Source organism: Denticeps clupeoides, chromosome 2, assembly GCF_900700375.1.
Source record: "Denticeps clupeoides chromosome 2, fDenClu1.1, whole genome shotgun sequence".
Taxonomy (NCBI): domain Eukaryota; kingdom Metazoa; phylum Chordata; class Actinopteri; order Clupeiformes; family Denticipitidae; genus Denticeps; species Denticeps clupeoides.
Window position 1 is genome coordinate 38,728,810 of NC_041708.1, and position 19,645 is coordinate 38,748,454.

The 19,645-nt window shown below is 49.6% G+C and overlaps 2 protein-coding genes across 3 annotated transcripts; both read right to left on the reverse strand.

The window, feature by feature from the left end:
- Positions 1 to 2,035: 2,035 nt before the first annotated feature.
- On the reverse strand, positions 2,036 to 11,370 carry phex (phosphate regulating endopeptidase homolog, X-linked). Its single transcript, XM_028968512.1, has 22 exons — positions 11,061 to 11,370; positions 9,975 to 10,031; positions 9,738 to 9,899; positions 9,585 to 9,668; positions 9,271 to 9,497; positions 9,103 to 9,171; positions 8,901 to 9,017; positions 8,738 to 8,821; positions 8,512 to 8,654; positions 8,129 to 8,222; positions 7,927 to 8,055; positions 7,752 to 7,853; positions 7,581 to 7,658; positions 7,405 to 7,508; positions 7,268 to 7,326; positions 7,131 to 7,185; positions 6,984 to 7,051; positions 6,722 to 6,852; positions 6,572 to 6,637; positions 4,151 to 4,255; positions 2,708 to 2,784; positions 2,036 to 2,540 (listed from the first exon to the last, which is right to left on the reverse strand). Exons 1-22 carry the CDS (start codon positions 11,185 to 11,187, stop codon positions 2,438 to 2,440), a joined length of 2,241 nt encoding a protein of 746 aa, XP_028824345.1. The 5' UTR covers positions 11,188 to 11,370; the 3' UTR covers positions 2,036 to 2,437.
- Positions 11,371 to 14,469: 3,099 nt separating this feature from the next.
- mbtps2 (membrane-bound transcription factor peptidase, site 2) lies at positions 14,470 to 18,574 on the reverse strand. Of its 2 annotated transcripts, XM_028968530.1 has the most exons (11): positions 17,778 to 18,569; positions 17,555 to 17,703; positions 17,305 to 17,443; positions 17,126 to 17,229; positions 16,923 to 17,050; positions 16,733 to 16,851; positions 16,485 to 16,665; positions 16,130 to 16,224; positions 15,649 to 15,844; positions 15,497 to 15,572; positions 14,470 to 15,129 (listed from the first exon to the last, which is right to left on the reverse strand). In XM_028968530.1, exons 1-11 carry the CDS (start codon positions 17,850 to 17,852, stop codon positions 14,907 to 14,909), a joined length of 1,485 nt encoding a protein of 494 aa, XP_028824363.1. In that variant the 5' UTR covers positions 17,853 to 18,569; the 3' UTR covers positions 14,470 to 14,906. The 2 variants fall into 2 exon arrangements, with proteins under 2 accessions (XP_028824363.1, XP_028824357.1); XM_028968524.1 differs by having other exon boundaries at positions 17,126 to 17,443; positions 17,778 to 18,574.
- Positions 18,575 to 19,645: the final 1,071 nt, after the last annotated feature.

Below are 19,645 nucleotides of genomic sequence, written 5' to 3' on the forward strand. Positions count from 1 at the left end.
TGCTGGTGGTTTTCCTGATGCAGTGTGTGTGGTAAATGTCCGTTATGGAGGGAAGAGAGACTCTTCCTGATCTTCTGAGCTGTCCTGTACGGTTTTGTGGTTTAATACAGTGCAGTTCCCAAACCAGACAGTGATGCTGCTGGTCAGAATGTCTCTCTATAGAAGGTGGTGAGGTTGGAGCTGTGCATCGCTGCACAGTCAGCAGGGTGAACAGCACTGGACTGAGCACACAGCCCTGAGGAGCTCCAGTGCTCAGTGTGGTGGTGCTGGAGAGGCTGAGATCCAGTTGCAGAGGGAAGTGTTCAGACCCAGCAGGCTCAGCTTCTCGACCAGGTTCTGAGGAACGATGGTGTTGAATGCTGAACTGAAGTCTATGAACAACATTCATGTGTCTTCAAATGGTTCATGTTCAGCCTCTTGAAAGTTTTCATCATGATGGGTGTAAGTACAATGGGACGGTAGTCATTGAGACACCACACTGAAGACTGAGAGATTGATGCCCTGTGACAACAGAAGTTTATTTTAAATCTTGTGGCCACCAGTCGACTTCTTGGCAGGATACGAGTATAAATTAAACAGCAGTCATCACATCAGCGTTCCCTTCTTCTTTACTGCCATCGTCATTTATTTAAAAGCCTGAGGGCCTGCCTCATGGCGTCTGCAAATCTGATTGGCCCTGCCTTGCCACTTGTGAGTTTTTGATTGGCCCTGAGCTCTTCCTCGGCGTACCGACACGAAGTGCAGCTCCAGGAGACACCGAGTCCATCCAGCCATGGCTAATGTCCTGAGAGAAGCTTTCAACGCTGTCCAGCTCCCCCCTCCAGAGACAGGAGTCTGAATCAGAATTACATTTATTGCCCAAGTATGTGAGTGAACACACACAAGGAAACAGATTTCCAGTCGATGGTGTCTCTCAAGTACAGAGAACCACAATATATACAATATAGTAAAGAGCTTATTTATGTTCAAGCTGAGAATCAAAGCAGATTCATCATGTCTGGAAAGTTGTGCAACTAGGGCTGCACAACTAATCGAATTTTAATCATGATCACGATTTTGCCACGATTAAATTAAGATTATCGGCTGGGATTTTTGCATTTAAATAACCAACCACCAGGGGGCAAACAAAACGGGCAGTGGCCTAGCGGTTAAGGAAGTGGCCCTATAATCAGAAGGTTGTGGGTTCAAATCCTGATCCGCCAAGGTGCTACTGAGGTCACCGTGATGAAGGTCTCGTCCCCACATGCTGCTCCCGGGGCGCCTGTCATGGCTGCCCACTGTCGACAAAGGTGACGGTTAAATACTTGTACAGACAGCCAGACCTGTAGCTCCAACCCTGAACGAGAGAGACTGAGGAGATGAGGGAACAGACGTTCTTACTAATTCAGCAGGAAACGGAGCTACTGGTGTTTGGATGTTAAATAAGATTCATTATCTGCATGCTAATTGGCTGCTTGTAATGTACAGGTGGTGTCAGGTTTAAAAACCAGCCGTGTCCTGAGAAGAACCACAAATCCACCGGAACCTGCTGACCAGCAGCTCTGGGTCTGCAGCAGCCCGAAGATTTCTGATCTTCAGGACCTCAACACCAACCTCAACTGAGGAGGATGGAAATTTTCAGCTGGATTTTCATTCACGTCTGCTGGTTTTATGATTTTATGGTTCATTATGTGCTGATAACTGTCACCCTGACCTACAACCGGCATATCCAGGAACAAAAATGTGGTCAGGAGAACCCAGGACTGGAGCGCCAGTGAGACAGTGACCATGGGAACAGCTGAATAAACGTCATTTTCTCCCTTTAACCAGACAGAGGACAACAGCAGGCGAGGAGACGAGAGGAGGACGGAACCGTCTTCAGACAGACGCTGTGTTGTTCTGTTCTTCCCAATCACGACCAGGAATCACGGCGAGTCACCATGACGACCCCTGTGTCACGCTGGGATTTACGAGCCACTATTCCAGGAAATTCAGCCAAGAAAAAATGTGAGTGTGTGTGTGTGTATAATGATCTATACACCAATACAGAGCCAAATTTAAATTTAGATCTAGATTTTATTTAACACAACTGAATTTATTTACGTCTCTCTCTCACACTCACACACACACACACACACACACACATACACACACAGCACACTCCCTCAATGACAGGACAACATTTCAGTAACAATTCTCTTTTTCTCTTTTGGTAATGAATAATTCACAAATGTTATTAATAATTCACCACAATTCTAGTATTTATAAATATGTATAAATTCACCAGTTTTAATGATAGAAAACAGTGCTAAAAGATAAAGAGAGTTAATCTGCACATTAGAAAATTGTATTTACAAGAGGAATCATAATCACAGACAAGCCAAAAAAAAAAAAACTGGTCCAGAAGTTCCAACACAGTTCATCTGGACACCATCCCATCCAACTTCTTCACAGCCTCCTACCAGACCCGACAGGCAGAGGAGCCCCTGTTCATGATGGACATCTCAGGACAGTTGAAGGCGCGGTGGAACTCTTCATAGTTACTCATGGCCCCGATCACACTGCAGCAGGACAGCAGAGCAGAGCAGCTCTTCATCATCCAAGACAGAGACACTTTTATTCATTATAATCTGCATCATATTTCATATACAAGTGTAGGTCTGGTTATGTCCTACTGCATCAAGTTGATAAAGGGGGACAACTCCAGTCTGAGCCCAAATTTACCCACCGGTACTTGGGGGGGCTGTGGGCTCCACTCTGTATCTGGTCACGAGCCGCCTCCGGTCTGTACGAGTTACAGCGCACCTGGAACACACACACACACACATTTTACTGCAATGATGAGAATAATAATCACTGCGGTTACAGAGTAACATATGATTAACAGAACCAGCAGGGCCGGTCGTGGAACAGGCGGAAAAAAGGGTTTCTTTAAACTTAATGTGTGTTAATATGAAAAGAACAAGCCCACGTCATTTACCCGCGTAGCAACGCCTAAAATGTAGTATAAGTAATAATGATACGTAACCACTGCACTATGGAATGCCGAGAGCCGTAAAAAATACACTTCAAACCTTCATAACGGCATTCTGAACACCCATAAACGCCGGCAAGTGTCACCCTGCATAACAAGCTAATATAAAAAGAAGCAGTGGTAAAATATATTAATCAAATGTATATAAATAACTTTGTTCTAAGAAAGTACCTTAAAAGTAAAAAAAAATTCAAATCAATCCTTGAATAAACATACTGTAGCGTTGGCAGTCAATAGGGCTGGTCTAATTTGCATAAGGGCCGCCTCTGGGGTTAGTGAGGCAAGAGTCTACCCACCGTTAGGGTGAGTGTTGGGGGAATTAGTGGGCTGTTGGGGCATTAGGGATCCAATTTAAACAATAAAGACAGCCTTTTATGAAGCTTGTAATGGTCAACTGTAACTGTAATTATAGCAATAACAATAACTGTATTTGAAACAGTAACGTTGAGGTACTAGTAACAGTAGCAGTAATTGCAACAATAACTGAATAATGTCTGTTATTCCAATGATGGCAACATCTTGTAACTTTCTTATTATGTTGCATTAATTGTAACAGTTACAATAACTTACATTAGAGCTTTAATTTGTATTTATACAGTAACTTTAACATTAACAGTCATTTTATAGTGAAAGAAAATAACAGTAACAGTAGATTTCTAACAGTGTGTGTGTGTGTGTGTGTGGATGTGTCTGTGTGTGCGCACGCATGTGTCTGTATTTGTGTGTGTGTGCGCGTGCGTGGATGTGTGTGTGCACGGGTTTATGTGTGTGTGTGCGCATGTGTTTGTGTGTGAGTGTGTGTGTGTGTGTGAGTGCGCGTGTTTGTGTGTGAGTGCGCGTATATGTATGTGAGTGCGCTTGTGTATGGACATGTGTATGTGTGCATGGGTGTGTGTGTGTGTGTCCATGTGTGCACGGGTTTAGGTGTGTGTGTGTGCGTGCGTGGGTGTGTGAGCGCACGGGCTTATGTGTGTGTGTGCGCGTGCGTGGATGTGTGTGTGCACGGGTGCAGCACCAGAGAGATATGCGCGTTTATGTATGTGTGTGCACTTGTGTATGGACGTGTGTATGTGTGCGTGGGTGTGTGTGTGTCCATGTGTGCACGGGTTAAGGTGTGTGTGTGTGTTATATACTCACGTGGGCGTAGCTGAGGAAGAAGAGCTGGTTGTTGGTCAGACTGACTCCTGGCAGCTGAGGTTCCTCTTTTCCTCGCCTCTCCTTCTCAACCCATCTTCTATAGGCCTGTTATGGAGGACACATCAGTCTTACACACACGGCAGCTGTGGTGCACGGCAAGTTATTCAGGTTGTCCGTGCAATTTGAAATATTTTCTGACGTGAGAAAAGGAAGTTCAAGGTAGCAGTCATTAGACCCCTGATTAAAAAGCCAGATCTTGATCGCAGTCAGCTTTCAAATTATAGACCGATATCCAACCTTCCGTTCATATCAAAAATCTTAGAAAAAGTCGTAGCCCAGCAGCTGACTGTAACAACATCCACGAAGTATATCAATCAGGATTTAGACCTCATCATAGCACTGAGACAGCGCTGGTTAAAGTGGTTAATGACCTGCTGTTGGCCTCTGATCAGGGACGCATCTCGCTGCTTGTCCTGCTTGATCTGAGTGCAGCGTTTGACACTATCGATCACGCTATTCTCCTTGCCAGGTTAGAGAATGTTATCGGGATTAAGGGAACAGCCCTTGAATGGTTCAGATCATATTTGACCAACCGATATCAGTTTGTGGACATCAATGGTGTTTCGTCTTCACATAGTAAAGTAGAGTTTGGTGTTCCACAAGGTTCTGTCCTAGGTCCGTTACTTTTTTCTCTATACATGTTACCTTTAGGCAACGTCATCCGCAAACACGGTATTAGCTTTCATTGCTACGCTGACGACACACAGCTGTATCTGTCAGCAATGCCAGATCAGAGGCAGCAGCTGAACAAAATAGAGAATTGTCTGAAGGACATTAGACAGTGGATGCTCACCAACTTTCTCCTGTTAAACCCTGACAAGACAGAAGCGCTTGTACTTGGGCCTCAAGCAGCCAGGCATAAACTGTCTGACTACACAATAACCCTGAATAGCCTTTCTATCTCACCGAGTATTGAAGTGAAGGATCTAGGTGTCATCATTGATGCAGGTCTCTCATTCAATTCGCACGTAGATAATGTCATTAGAATAGCATTCTTTCACCTTAGAAATATTGCGAAAATAAGAAATATCATTTCAATGCATGATGCAGAAAAGTTGGTCCATGCATTTATTACATCAAGGTTAGATTACTGCAATGCATTATTGTCTGGATGCTCTAGTAGGTGCATGAGTAAACTCCAGCTAGTACAGAATGCTGCAGCCAGAGTTCTAACCAGAACCAGGAAATTTGACCACATCACCCCAGTCTTACAATCACTGCACTGGTTACCCATCAAATTTAGGATTGACTACAAAATCCTACTTTTAACCTATAAAGCTCTAAATGGTCTCGCCCCACAGTACCTGAGTGAACTTTTGGTTCTTTACGAACCGCCACACCCCCTTCGATCAATGGGTGCGGGGTCACTACTGGTACCAAAGGTGCAGAAGGTCACAGCTGGGGGCAGATCCTTCTCCTATAGAACAGCTTGCCTGTCAGTGTCCGGGATTCAGACACAGTCTCAGTGTTTAAATCCAATCTCAAAACCTATCTGTTTTCTCTGGCTTTTTGCTAAAGTCCTAGACCCTCATTTCACTTGATTTTGACGCAGTGTCAATTATAAAGTCCAGTTTATCACAGAGTCCCCCTGTTAGACACAGACAAAGTTAAATTCACCAGTTAGGCTGTCCTAGTTAGGGTACCGGGCCACTGTAGCACCAATATACCATTATAACCACATATTTCAGTATCGGTCGTACAGTGCAACCGTCTGCCGCTGCTTCTGTTTGTTTTTCTCCGAGACACGGAATCAAGCACCCAGACTACTGGCAGACCCCAGTGAAGAGACCAGCAAATAAATCCTGGTTCCTGACAACTGCTAAACGAGGACATACCATGAAACGAACCAGAGGGTCACCACAGCCACCACCACCGTTACAACTACAGCTTCAGGGATCTTCAAATGGACCAGTAACATCATTATGGACACGTAATCTAGACCATGACACTGACTACATCCTGGACTTCTCCAACCCTACAACTGTAGGACTTTATATCATATCCAACCCTGCACTGACACCAATTGCAGGCTCACTCTACCCTGGAAGGGGGTCCCTCTCTGTATCACTCCTTCCCAAGGTTTCTTCCTCTCTTTTTTTTTTTCTCTCTCCTAGAGTTTTTTTTTGTGTGGAGTTTTTCCTTGTGTGCAGAAGGGTCAAGTGTGGGGGGTGTCAACTGTAGGGCCTGTCAAAGCCCATTGAGACATACTGTATGTGATTTTGGGCTATATAAGAAATAAATGTTGTTGTTGTTGTTGAAGTTGCAAATATTCGCCTAGGCGAGGTCCTAAGTAGAAGGAATGACATATCTTTCTTACATAACCCAAAAGCACAAACGGGGACCTCCGTGTGACATCCTCACCCTGAAGGACTCACGAATGCCACCATTGTCCGCAATGTTCTCGGCCAGTGTTCTCTTCCCTCTGATCTGTATAAAGGATGGAGACCACAGATGTGAGCAGTGAGAGCAAAGGGCCGTGTGAGCAGTAAGTGCCCCACCCGCCTACTGTACATTTAGTCCCGCCTCTTTCCAGTGGTAGCTGCTGTACTGGTCCACCATGCACTGAGTTTTCTCATTAAAGTTCACAATGGAGGAGTTGCTCCACCACTGGTCCAGGTTTCCATCTTTATCGTACTTCCGTCCTGTACACAAAAACACACAGCAGTGAGGTGCATTGTGGGAGTAAAAATGCTTTCACTGGGATTTCAGTAAAAAGGTTTATGGTTCTATTGTAGGATGTCGAGGCAGATTGCTTCTCTATGGTGATCCTTACCGTTATTATCGAAACCATGAGTCAGTTCATGTCCAACTATGACCCCGATAGCACCGTAGCTCAGGGACCTAAACACACACACGCAATTAGAGACCCAATGCAGACTGCAGCACCAGAGAGATATGTGACATGTGGACGGGACGTCACCGTGGGAAGTCCAGGCCCCAGAAGAAGGGTCTCTGTAGTTCACCCGCAGGGAACCCTGTGGACAATTCGACAGAAGCTGACATTCTGTGAACACAAGTTGAGTGGAGACTTTGGGATGAACTGTAAATAAGTCTCACTGATCTGATTGGTGAATGAACTGTAGAAGGCGTTGACCGTGGTGGGGCTGGTGAACCATCTGGGAAGTGCAGAGATGAAGAGCGAGCGTCAGTGAGGGGTCTGGCCGGGGTTTAGAGAAGGAATGAACGCAACTCACTCTGTTCGCGGCACAGTCTTCCTCAGCCAGCCGATGTCGGCCTGTGCAATATACCGCAGGGTCTGCATCACGTTTCCAAAGTAGTCCGTCTCCGAGAAGGACAACTGAAATGACGAAGATCGACCCTTCAGTGCTCATCAACATGATCAGAAGCAGACACTGGAGAAGACAGGAACCTGTTTAATGTCCTCGTTGATGTAAGTGTCATTCCGAATGAACTCTGGGTACCCCACCTTCGCCAGAACAGCATGTGCCTGTGGTGGAATAGACAAAACCGATTTGAATGATAATTTAATAAACAATCATAAGCCTAATGCTACACAGTGGGACTGCGTGGACCTGCCAACCTTCTCAACAGCTTTCTTTTTGGTGGCTTCATCCATCCAGTCATTCTCTTGTTCCAGCATGTCGATAAAGGCCCAACGGATCCCATCAACCAGCTCCTCCATCTTTAGAACGCAACACCAGGTTATGTCCACTAGGTGGAGCCACGTCTCTTCTTTTCATTACAGTCAAACTCACCATGTTCTTCTTGTCTTCCTGGAAATGCTTGTCCACAAACAGTCGTCCAGATGCATACATGAGGGTGTTCTCCACATAGTTGACGCATTTGTCCCAGCGAGGGGTCAGGGAGGTCGTTCCAGATGTGACCTTTCAAAATGAACCAAGAGGACACTGTAGGGCAGAAAGTGACCACAGGGTTCCATCTGAAGGAAGGACTTACCCTCTCAAAGTCCAGGTATCTGTAGAGGAAGCGTCGGCTCAGGGTGGAGATCCTGGACAGCACCGCTCTCCAGATCACGTAGTTGGCAACAGTCCTGAGTGGCGACAGGAAGTGGCAGCGTTAGTGCCAGGGGTGGTAGTGGCCTGGCGGGTAACACACTCAACTATGAACCAGAAGACCCGGGTTCAAACCCCACTTACTATCATCGTGTCCCTGAGCATGACACTTAACCCTGAGTGTCTGGGGGGGGGACTGGGAGACTGTCCCTGTAACTACTGATTGTAAGTCGCTCTGGATAAGGGTGTCTGGTAAATGCTGTAAATGTAAATGTTAGCTGCTGGACGGTGGACGGGTTGGCGTGAGGTCGCGTGCAGGACGTTCACCTGGACTCGGTGCTGTTGATCAGCTTGAAGAGGTCTCTGAAGTACTGCGGGGCTCGGACGATCACCGGCTCGGACGAGGACACAGTCAGGTCAGGGTGCTGGTTACTGTCGATCGTGGCACGGACGAAACCGAGCCAGTTAAACTGCGGAAAGGCAGCAGATGGAGGTTTCAAACCCAAGCAGATCAAGCGGACATCATATCTGCACACGAGGTGTGACCTCTGACCTCTGGCACGAAGCGCTGCAGACGGGACAGACTGTACTTGTTGTACATGTTCTCACTGGTGCGGTTCTCGAACGGGATCACGATCTGTTTTGAGGGAGAACAGAGTTGGGTGGGTGGGGTCGATGTTGGGGTTGAAGGTCCGTGAAACTCCGCCTCCCGTTACCTCCGCCAGCTTCGTCTCAAAGTGCAGTGCTGCCTTCATCTGCACCTCCGCCGCCTGCTGATTGGCTCCCAGCATCACGGCCAAGTCCACCATCAGCCTCAGAAGGGCCTGCTGGTACTGCGGACAGGGAAGGGGACAGAGCTGTGTAGTAGGGGGCGTGGCCTGAGACTGAGTCGTTTGGCAGGGGTGTGGCCTCACTCACCACGAGAGATTCTGTGCTGTTGCTAATGTAGTCCTCTCTGGAGGAAAGGGTCAGAGACGTCTGATCGAACTAAAACACACACACACACACACACACACACACTTTGCTTTATTCTGACTTCCTGTTTTGCACTTTTAACCAACGTGGATTGTGAAGGAGCAGAGAGACCTTGATGATGTACTGGCTGGAGTTCTTGTCGTCAGGGGACACGTACAGGCGAATCAGGACAGACTTGCTGTGCTGAGTGCGGATCTGGGCCAGCGTCTGCAGGAGGTCAAAACGAGACTCCTCCCACCGCCACTCAGATCCCAGAGCATCGCCAAGGACCGGCCAACGGAAATCACGCAGTTTCAGGACCTTCAGCAGGGGTGTGGCGTCCTCCTTCTCCAAATTCACTGAATGTTGGTGGAGCACAAATACATTACACACCTCAGTCTCTGCAGAACAAGAACTCTGGTCCTCCATTGGTCGCGCTGACGTACTTTCGTTCATACAGGAGCGGTAGAGAACCTTCGCCTTCTGCACGGCCTCGATCTCACCCTGCCGGCTGGGTTCCTCCAGCAGCTCTGGAAAGAGACGTGGACGAGTTCGAATGTGTTGTTCTGCCGATCTTCAGGAGATCTTGTTGGACTCACGTTTGAGTTTGAGGTCCACGTTCTGCCGCAGCCATGGGTAGATCCCATAGCTGGAGGAATCTTCTGGAATGGGGTTGTTTTTGAGCCATCCTCCACATGCGAACTGGTAGAAGTCCTCGCAGGGTGAGACGGATCGGTCCATTTTGCTGATGATAGACCCAGCTGAAGAACAGAGTGGTTTTTAGGAGAGGTGGGACTGAGAGAAGAAAGGTACACAAATGGAAAGGACAGTCCTACCTGCTTCGATGCAGGCTGGAGTCAGACAGAAGTCGCCATTTTGCTGTCTCTGAGAAACTGGGAACAGAAGACTTCCTGAGGCAAGTGAATTTGGGACATTTGCATTCGAATTAATACTAGAAGAAGCTTCAGTTTCATGGTCTCCCCTCCTGTGTGAACTGTTCTCCTCTCCGTGTATTACTGTGAAGGTAGAACATGATGTAATAAACAGTGAACAAGTGGACCATCTTAAAAAGATGGAACAGCTTCAACAGCTTGTTCTTCCATCTCATCCTGTGCTGGAGGAGATGTTGCCGTCCCACTTCAAGTCCTGGGAAAATGTGGTGGCCAAGCAGAGTATGTGAGCGAGCGAGGGAGGGAAGAAGGGGTGGTAGTAGCCTAGCGGGTAACACACTCGCCTATGAACCAGAAGACCCAGGTTCAAACCCCATGTACTACCATCGTGTCCCTGAGCAGGACACTTAACCCTGAGTGTCTCCAGGGGGGGGACTGTCCCTGTCGCTCTGGATAAGGGCGTCTGGTAAATGCTGTAAATGTAAATGTAAATGTATGGACCATCTCGATTTTCCAGTTGCAGAATATAATCGGCGTCATGACAAGCTGTGTTGATATAAAAAGTTTAAATGAAATCTCATGATTCTACAAAATAAAAGTGAAGGAGCTTGTTCTTCAGAGTAATGTTCCTCTAGGATGAATCAAGATGATGGTGGACTTCATGGTTTCATGCCGATGTACAACAGATAAACACAATTGACAAAATAAAAAACCTTTCCCAGTTATACACACACACACACACACTCTAATTTGAGAGTAGGAGCATGAATGTAAAGTGTGTGTGTGTGTGTGTGTATCATGTATGGATCTTAAACACCATGTGCAGTAAAACCAGCAGTGGGCAGCTCCACTGTAATTACGAGCTGGTCCAGAGGGGGAGGGAGCGTAACTTTATACTCTCTCAAAATAATCCTTCACACACACACACACACACACACACACACACACACACACACCAACAAAGTGGGGGTAAAGGATGTCTATACATTTGCCCACTTTGTGTTTTGTGTGTGTGTGTGTGTACGTACTTACCCACGATGACGGTGATCAGGAGCAGCAGGCACACACACGCACACACGGCGAGAGCTGCCTTCAGGAGCGACCATCTTCTCTCCAGCACCTTCACTCCACCATCTTCATTCAGACGCTCCATCTCCATGGGTGTGAGGCTGATGACCTCTGGGCTCGCTGACCTCTGACCTCCTTTCGTCCCCTGCTGTCCTCAGTCCACACCCGTCCCAGTGCTCCAGCTCAGACCTGTGTGTCCAGCAGACGCTGTCCGGGATGTTCAGCTCACAGCAGAGAGGCCATGAAGACCTGGAGAGGCTATATATACACCAGCAGCAGCAGCAGGAGGGACATCAGCAGGGACAGGAGGGGCGGGTCACACTAGAAGAGTCTAATTGAGAGTGAGAGAGGGAAAGAGAGAGAGGGAGGAGGAACCCCGTCACCAACCCCCGTCAACAGAGAAAGAAGCGAATATCACACACACACTCACACACAGACACCTCCAGGACAACCGAGCAGTCAGAGGTCAATGGTTCCACCGTTTAAAGAATGGCCACTACAGGGCAAAAACACTTCTGATTTTTCAGATCGATGTAAATAAAGTCGAAGTGAAGTCTAGTCGACTCGTCGTTTGGAGCGGTGCTAGCATCACCCATGTTAGTTAGAATAATCTTCATTGTACTTTAACAGTGACTGTAAGACCCCCGTGCTGTTTGTGTGTCTCAGCTGTAGCTGTTTTTGGTGGCCGGACTCAGTTTAGTCAAGTTTCAGCTGAACATTTTACTTTTATTTCCCTATAACTTGCCCCCATATATCTAAAATCCACCACCATATATCTACAACCCGCCCCTATATATCTAGAACCCACCCCCATATATTATAAAGATTATAAAGTGAAGTGATTGTCAAATGTGATACACAGCAGCACAGCACACAGTGAAATTTGTCCTCTGTATTTAACCATCCAACCAGTGGGCGGCGATGACAGACGCCCGGGGAGCAGTGTGTGGGGACGGTGCTTTGCTCAGTGGAACCTCTGTGGTACCTTGGCAGATCGGGATTCGAACCAGCAACCTTCTCATTACTGGGCCGCTTCCTTAACCGCTAGGCCACCACTATAACCCGCATTCAGCATCCCAACATGCCAACGTTTCCATCTTGTTATCAAGATCGTTGATGATGATCGTTACTTTTCTCTGCCGCCATGTCTCTGGTGTTAAGATTTAACGGCAACGTAAAAGAAAACAAACAACTTGTCAACTTCTCTCGGGGGCGTCAACATCCACACGTTTAATATGGTCATCCATACAATATGATGATATTTCAGTCATGATGAAACCCAGCAGAGACAGAAGTTGGAAGATCAGGACTGGAAAGGCTCAGCAGACGCGAGGTGGTGGGGCATCTGGGAACATCTCCCACCGAGGCGGCGGTCCTGATGGTGCAGCAGGAAAAAAGCTCACTCTGCAGACGGAGACGAGCAGCTTTTTATAGGCAGAACATCCGGTTATCACATCACAGAACAAGCAAGCATAATGAGGGCGGAGAAAAGGTAGAGCCGGGGAGAGAGAGAACAGGGCCGAACAGAACGCCACTCAGGAGGAACCACATGAGGAACAGGGGGAAGTGAGGGGGCAGAAGTGGGAACTGTGGTCAGTGTGTTTACAGACTGACAGTGAGTCATTCAACAGAGATAAGCACCAGACGCACACACACACACACACACACTCTATATATACACGTGTGTGTAGTTCTAAAGAGAGAAACTTCCATTTAGACCGTGTGTTTTGGTCTCACTATCGTCAGCTGAGGCTCTGATTACTGCTGGTGTGTGTTGGTGTGTGTGTGTGATGCTCAGGGCAGAACCAGACAACTTTATCTCTTTAGCAGTCAGAGTCACGCTTGTTTATGTGAGTCAAGTCTGGACTTGAACATTTTTCATATAAACACACACAATCCGAGGGAAAAGAGAAGAACCGAGACAGCAATGTGATTCATTATGTTGAAATGATTCTTTAAAACGATTTGTTTCATTGAATGAAATTAAGCCGAGTGCTGAGAATCGAATCAGGCGGCAAGTGCTGATGGGATTTTTTTTTTTTCAGAATCGTCAATCGGGTCTTTTAATTTTCATCTCCAGAACCTGAAGAAAACTGTCCAGTAAATAATTTAACTCGACTTTTTCTCGACCTGAAAAGGCGAATGTCCGTGAGGAAAATGAAACACAGACTCCTCCGGGGCCGCGGCCTAATGGGCTTTCAGAGGACGGATAAGTGAGTTATCGTTCGGCGCCAGATCCAGTTGGTATTAAGCAGATCATTCGTTTCCTTCAGCTGGGGGTCTGTGGTGGTCTCCACCATCTCAGCTTCTATCGGCTCTGGTGCACCATGGGGGAAAAGGGAACCCTTCGACCCTTCAACTCAGGGCACAGGATGGTTCAGTGAGAGGGTCAGAAACACGGCAGGTTCATGCTTCATGTTTCCAGATCTGCTCAGTGTCCATTTTTCTACCGGCTGCTTTCCACCATAAACAGACACACAGCACACCACACCTGAGGCAAGCGCTCATTAGCCCCTCACTAGCCCTCAATTATCCTCTGGCGGGCGGGGCTGGGGGCGTCTGGCCCCGTGTGTGGTCCTGAGGACCAGGTCCCCAGATCCTCAAACTCTCCCAGTCGTGGTGACGGCACCTCCCCGCAGGAGACAGAATGTCTACACAACACACACATTCCATGCTGCAGCCACGCAGGGTGGGTACGGAGTGTGGGGCGGAAGCGGGGGGACAGGGCGGGGTTCGTCTCCCCACGCAAAACCACATCCGGAAGCCAGCAGACGACCGTCCCCTCGGTGCCAACCACACACCCCGACAGGAAGGGGCTGAGAACCCAGCTCTGCTCTCATAACCGAAACACACACACACACACACACACACACACACAAGCCTGTCAGTGGAATGGACAGAAGATCATGTGACCATCTGTACTGACCCACGGCTCAACCGCCATCTGGTGGCCAAAACAGAGAACCACAATTCAGCTGCAGGTACTGGGGTGATGTTCTGCAGGAGAGCGTGACTGAAGATGGTGCTGAAGAACTGGACCAGGTGATGGGACACCTGGCAGAACCTGCTGCAGTCACTATATGAAGCTCAGACAGCGCGTGAGGACTTCAGTCCAGGCGTTCTACTGCAGGTCAAACGTAGGATCGTTGGGTTGGGTGTGTGTGTGTGTGTGTGTGTGTGTGTGTGTGTGTGTGAGGGGGGGGGGTTGGGAGATGTCCTCCTCTCCACACCCTTGTCACGTTTCTTAGACTCCTTGTTGTACAACCTGATGCAGCTTGAAGACTTTATAGGTGTTTGTGTGTGAAAAGATGGAACTTCTCCCTTCACACAGAATCAATGATGGATCTTCATGTATGAAGTAAAACAGTCATGCTTTCATTTTTGTGGTTTAATTAAAAAATAATAAGCCCATTTCAGTCATCTTCTCATTCTGAAATATTGTAAACAGCCCCAGTCTGTCCATTAGAACTGGTCACCAGTCAATGGCAAGACAGACGTCAATCAAAGCAGGAAGAGAGACCCCCCCCCGTCTCTCTCTCTCTCTCTCACAGCAGGGCTTTTGTGTTGCTGCAATTCCAACTAAATTTATGACATTATTAAACAATATTCAGACGCCATGCCTACTGCAGTCCTAATGAGTCCCCGCCCCCCTGCCCGCCCCGCATCAGTCATGTGGGCTTTTGGGGGGAACTGCAGAAAGTTGCAAGGCATCATGGGAGGTGCAGCCATTTCCCTCGCGCTTGGGATGAAGAAAGGGAGTCGGTCTTCCCGCCTCCAACCAAGATGACGGCACGGGGACCCCTGCGCCCCTCAGCGCGCGGTCACCATCCACAGACCGAGGGCCACGTTGGCGGCCAGCAGGGCGCTGCCGGCCAGCAGGATGAAGAAACCCAGCAGCTCGCGCCGGCTCCGCTCCGGCAGCAGCGAGGTCAGCGTGGCGTCCAGGAAGGAGGTCAGCATCCACTGCCCGTCCAGAGCGAAGCAGGGAACCGCGTTCACCACGGCCAGCGCCCCCGACAACGACACCAGGTACCTGACGCCGCGAGGTCAAGGGTCGTCACTCAAATCACGACGCGGACGGGAACGTAACGCGTTCTAGTGGCGGTAGAAGGTAGATCAGGTCTCCTCCAGGTAGTTCGGCCGCGTCCATGTCGCCACGCATGTTCTTACTAAAGCGTCGTTCTTGCCACTAATAAAAAGAGTTGGAGAATTTGTTCTGCTCTAGACTTGGGACTAAGAGTCGAATTCCGTAACTTTCTGAGGACGTCGGTGTTCCACCGAGCCAACTTTACGTCCGGGTCTCTTCACCATCGCTGACCGCGCGGTTACCACACACCGCCCTACCAAACACCGTTTCACATCGTGTGAGGCAATCGAATGGTGAGACCAGGGAAGGATACTTGCAGAACGTCTCCATCACCACAGGCAGGTCCAGGCGAAGGAACCCCAGACGCGGAACAAAGTCAGAAAGGCTGACTGAACAGAGAGAAGCAGAAGTTTAGTTCCACGGAGAACTGGGCCCCCGCGGCCGCTATAAAACCCGGCTGCTCACCGGAGAACCGCAGGTGTGACGGGTAACCGAGGAACAGCATGTCCTTCTCGGGAGGGTGGTGCACGCGGACCAGCCTGGTCTGGTTTTCCAGGGATGGAGTAACACAGAGGGCGGAGCTGGGCGCCGCCCTACAGTCTGCGTTGGTGTGGCAGGTGGGGGCGTCTTCCATGGTCCGACGCGCAGGCAGGCAGGAAAACTGCGGGAAGACGCAGGAACCGTGACAACTGTGTGTGTGCATGAGTGTGAGTGTGTGAGCGTGCGAGAGTACGAGCGTGCGAGTGAGTGTGTGAGCGTGCGAGTGAGTGAGAGCGTGCGAGTGAGTGTGTGAGCGTGCGAGTGAGCGTGAGAGTGTGTGAGTGAGTGAGCGTGTGTGTGTGTGTGTGAGAGAGTGTGTGAGAGAGCGTGCAAGTGAGTGTGTGAGTGTGTGTGAGAGAGCGTGCGCGGGTGTGTGTGTGAGTGAGTGAGTGTGTGTGTGTGGTACCTGCTTGCTGCCATGGTTACCGCTGTAGCTGAAACAGATGTCTGTAAGACTGTTGTTACTGCAACACTCCACAGTTCCATCCAAACGTTTAAATGCTAGAGACACAGAACACAGAGCAGATGACCAACAACTCTGGGGTCACCGGGCCATGGTTCCTCAGAACCTCTGACCTTCAACTCTGGGGTCACCAGGCCATGGTTCCTCAGAACCTCTGACCTTCAACTCTGGGGTCACCAGGCCATGGTTCCTCAGAACCTCTGACCTTCAACTCTGGGGTCACCAGGCCATGGTTCCTCAGAACCTCTGACCTTCAACTCTGGGGTCACCAGGCCATGGTTCCTCTGTGTCTCCATACCTCGTCCAGCTGCCCAGGTGAGCTGCAGGCTGGAGGCGGGGATGCAGTAGCCTGTCTGAGGGTTGTGAGCCAGCTGAACGATGCAGGAATGCCAGTCGGCCACGCCCCTCACCGCGCAGTCCTCCAGTCCCCACACCAGGTCCCCAACGAACAGTCCCCGCGGACCACTGGCAGGAGAGTCCTGAGACAGAAAGAGGGGGTTTGGGCTGCTGAGCTGGTGACTGGCATCTTATCGTTGACCTACTGACCTCCATCACCTCCGTGACCAGGGCCCCCACGCCGCTGTAGTAGAAGGGGAACAGGAAGACGGGCAACAGGAACAGGAAGCAGAGTGCGGCCACGCCCAGCACGAAATTGTGCCAGACTCCTACAAAGACGAGAGGCGTTTGTTCTGTGATCCTGTAACCACGGCAGCGTCTGTATCCAGGCGAGGTTTACCTGCGCAGAAGATGCGCAGCTGCTGCACGGGGGAGATGAGGTTCAGGTGGGTGGTGAAGAGGTCCACGAACGCGCCGGGGTAGATGACGAAGATGAACATCCCGAAGCCGTTCAGCCGCACCTGCTCCCTGAGCGCCAAGACAAGCTCGGTCAGCAGGAACCGACTCCGCCCACGACATTCGTACCTCAGTGAAGACTCGGACCTCAGTGCTGCCACGCCGTGGCCGAACTCGTGGACCACGCCGCTGATCAAGATGGCGAAGAAGAAGTAGGCCAGCTGGCCCACGGGCAGGTTGACTCCTGGCACCTGGAAGCAGGACACAACGGTGACGGTGAAGCAGGAAGTGGCGGTGGCGTGACCTCGCCTGGCCTCCGTACTCACCACCACCTGCAGCACTTGCTCGTGGGAACCTTCCGGAGTGTCAGAGCTCATCCGGGAAAGGGTCTGGAGCAGCGTCCGCGTCAGCAGCGCCACCGAGCCGAACATGGAGACCACGCCGAACACCATCCCAGCACCGAACCTGCAGCAGAACCCACAACGACCCGGTCACGTCCCTTACAATACTAGAGCAGGAGATGTAGCTACTCGTTTCTTCTGTAAAATTCGAATTAAAGCTGAAGGCGGGACTGACCACAGGTGGAGCAGCTGCGGGTGGAGCCGGGCGCAGCGGGCGAACAGGCGGTTGAAGAGACCGGTCTGCCAGCGGATGTGGAACGGGGACAGCGTCACGCCGCTGGCCGACAGCCACGTCTCGTAGCGGTTCTTCAGGGACCTGGAGGACTGGGAGAGGGTGGAGGACTCATCAGGACGGGGACGATGGCGACCATGATGGAGCCGCTCCTTCATCCACTCACCTTTATCAGCGTGTCGGTGAGGTAGAGCACGCACCAGCCCCCGACCACACACACCACCACGGGAACCGGGATCATGGCGAACAGAACCGGATCCGGCGCTTCACGGCAAACAGACTCGGATTAGGCGCTTCGCGGAGAACAGAACCGGATTTGGAACTTCGTAAAGAAAAGAACCAGATCCGGCGCTTCGTAAAGAACAGAACCGGATCCGGCGCTTCGTAAAGAACAGAACCGGATCCGGCGCTTCGCGCAGAACAGAACCGGATCCGGCGATTCACGGCAAACAGACTCGGATTAGGAGCTTCGCGCAGAACAGAACCGAATCAGGCGCTTCGCGGAGAATAGAACCGGATCAGGCGCTTCGTAAAGAGCAGAACCGGATCCGGCGCTTCGCGCAGAACAGAACCGAATCAGGCGCTTCGTGGAGAACAGAACCGGATCCGGCGCTTCACGGCAAACAGACTCGGATTAGGCGCTTCGCGGAGAACAGAACCGGATTTGGAACTTCGTAAAGAAAAGAACCGGATCCGGCGCTTCGTGCAGAACAGAACCGGATCCGGCGATTCACGGCAAACAGACTCGGATTAGGAGCTTCGCGCAGAACAGAACCGAATCAGGCGCTTCGCGGAGAATAGAACCGGATCAGGCGCTTCGTAAAGAGCAGAACCGGATCCGGCGCTCCGTGGAAAACAGACGTGGATTCGGCGCTTCGTGGCTCCACTGCGGTGTAAACACTTCCGCGTCGCAGATCGAGCAGTCGAGCCGGAGCCGAACTCCCGATCAGGCTGGACAGTCGATGATCGAGCAGGAGATCTGGGTTAAATGCGTTGCTCAGGGATAAGTGAGGTTTGAACCTGGGACTATGTGATCTTCAGGGTCGTAGGCGAGTGTCCAAAACTTTGAATAAACTTTTGTTCTTCGTTGCTTATTGTGCTGAGCTGTATGAAAGTGGTTCCTACTTTGCATATTTATAATTATGCTCATTAGGATTTTAAGGGCATTACATACAGTAAAAACGGAACAAAACAGTGGAGAATTACTATGAGATGGTTTAGTGGAGATTTTCAGTGTGGAACAAGTCCCATCCAGGCCCCAGGGACTTGCTATTATCTCAGATGGCCATTGTGATAAACCACAATCATGGACATCAGCGGCTGACCGTGAGCAGCCAAACTGGATCCAGTGGGAACGATGGCAGGAACATCATCACGTATCGCTCCATTCCCTCTTGTGGACTTTCTTGGATTTGCATTCGTTCCACTGATTATCTCCACATAGTCCACAGTACAATACCTGATCTGTTGCATCAAACGGGGAAAATCTGCTTTGCTCTGATTAATAAAGCTCCATATTATCAGTAAAGCTGTAAACGAGGTTGGAACCCGAGAATCTGCCTCCTAGAGGCCGTGTGGTCAGGAGAACAACATTTATTCCTTATAAAGCCGTAAATCACATACAGTACATCTCAATGGACTTTCACAGGCCCTTCTGCACACAAGGAAAAACTCCACACAAAAAAATCTCTAGGAGAGAGAAAAAAGAAAGGAAGAAACGTCAGTGCAGGGCTGGTGATGGTACGTCAAATAAGATAAAAGGTCCTACAGTTGTAGAGGTGGAGAAGTCCACAGTGTAGTATAGAGCATCTGTCCATGTTTGGAGGTCCTGGACAGTGCAGAGAAGGTTTCAGTCCAGTGTCATGGTCTACATTATGTGTCCATTATGATGTTACTGGTCCATTTGAAGATTATGATGTTACTGGTCCATTTGTAACGGTGGTGGTGGCTGTAGTGACCCTCTGGTTTGTTTCATGGTATGTCCTTGTTAAGCAGTTGTCAGGAACCAGGATTTATTTACATTTACATTTACAT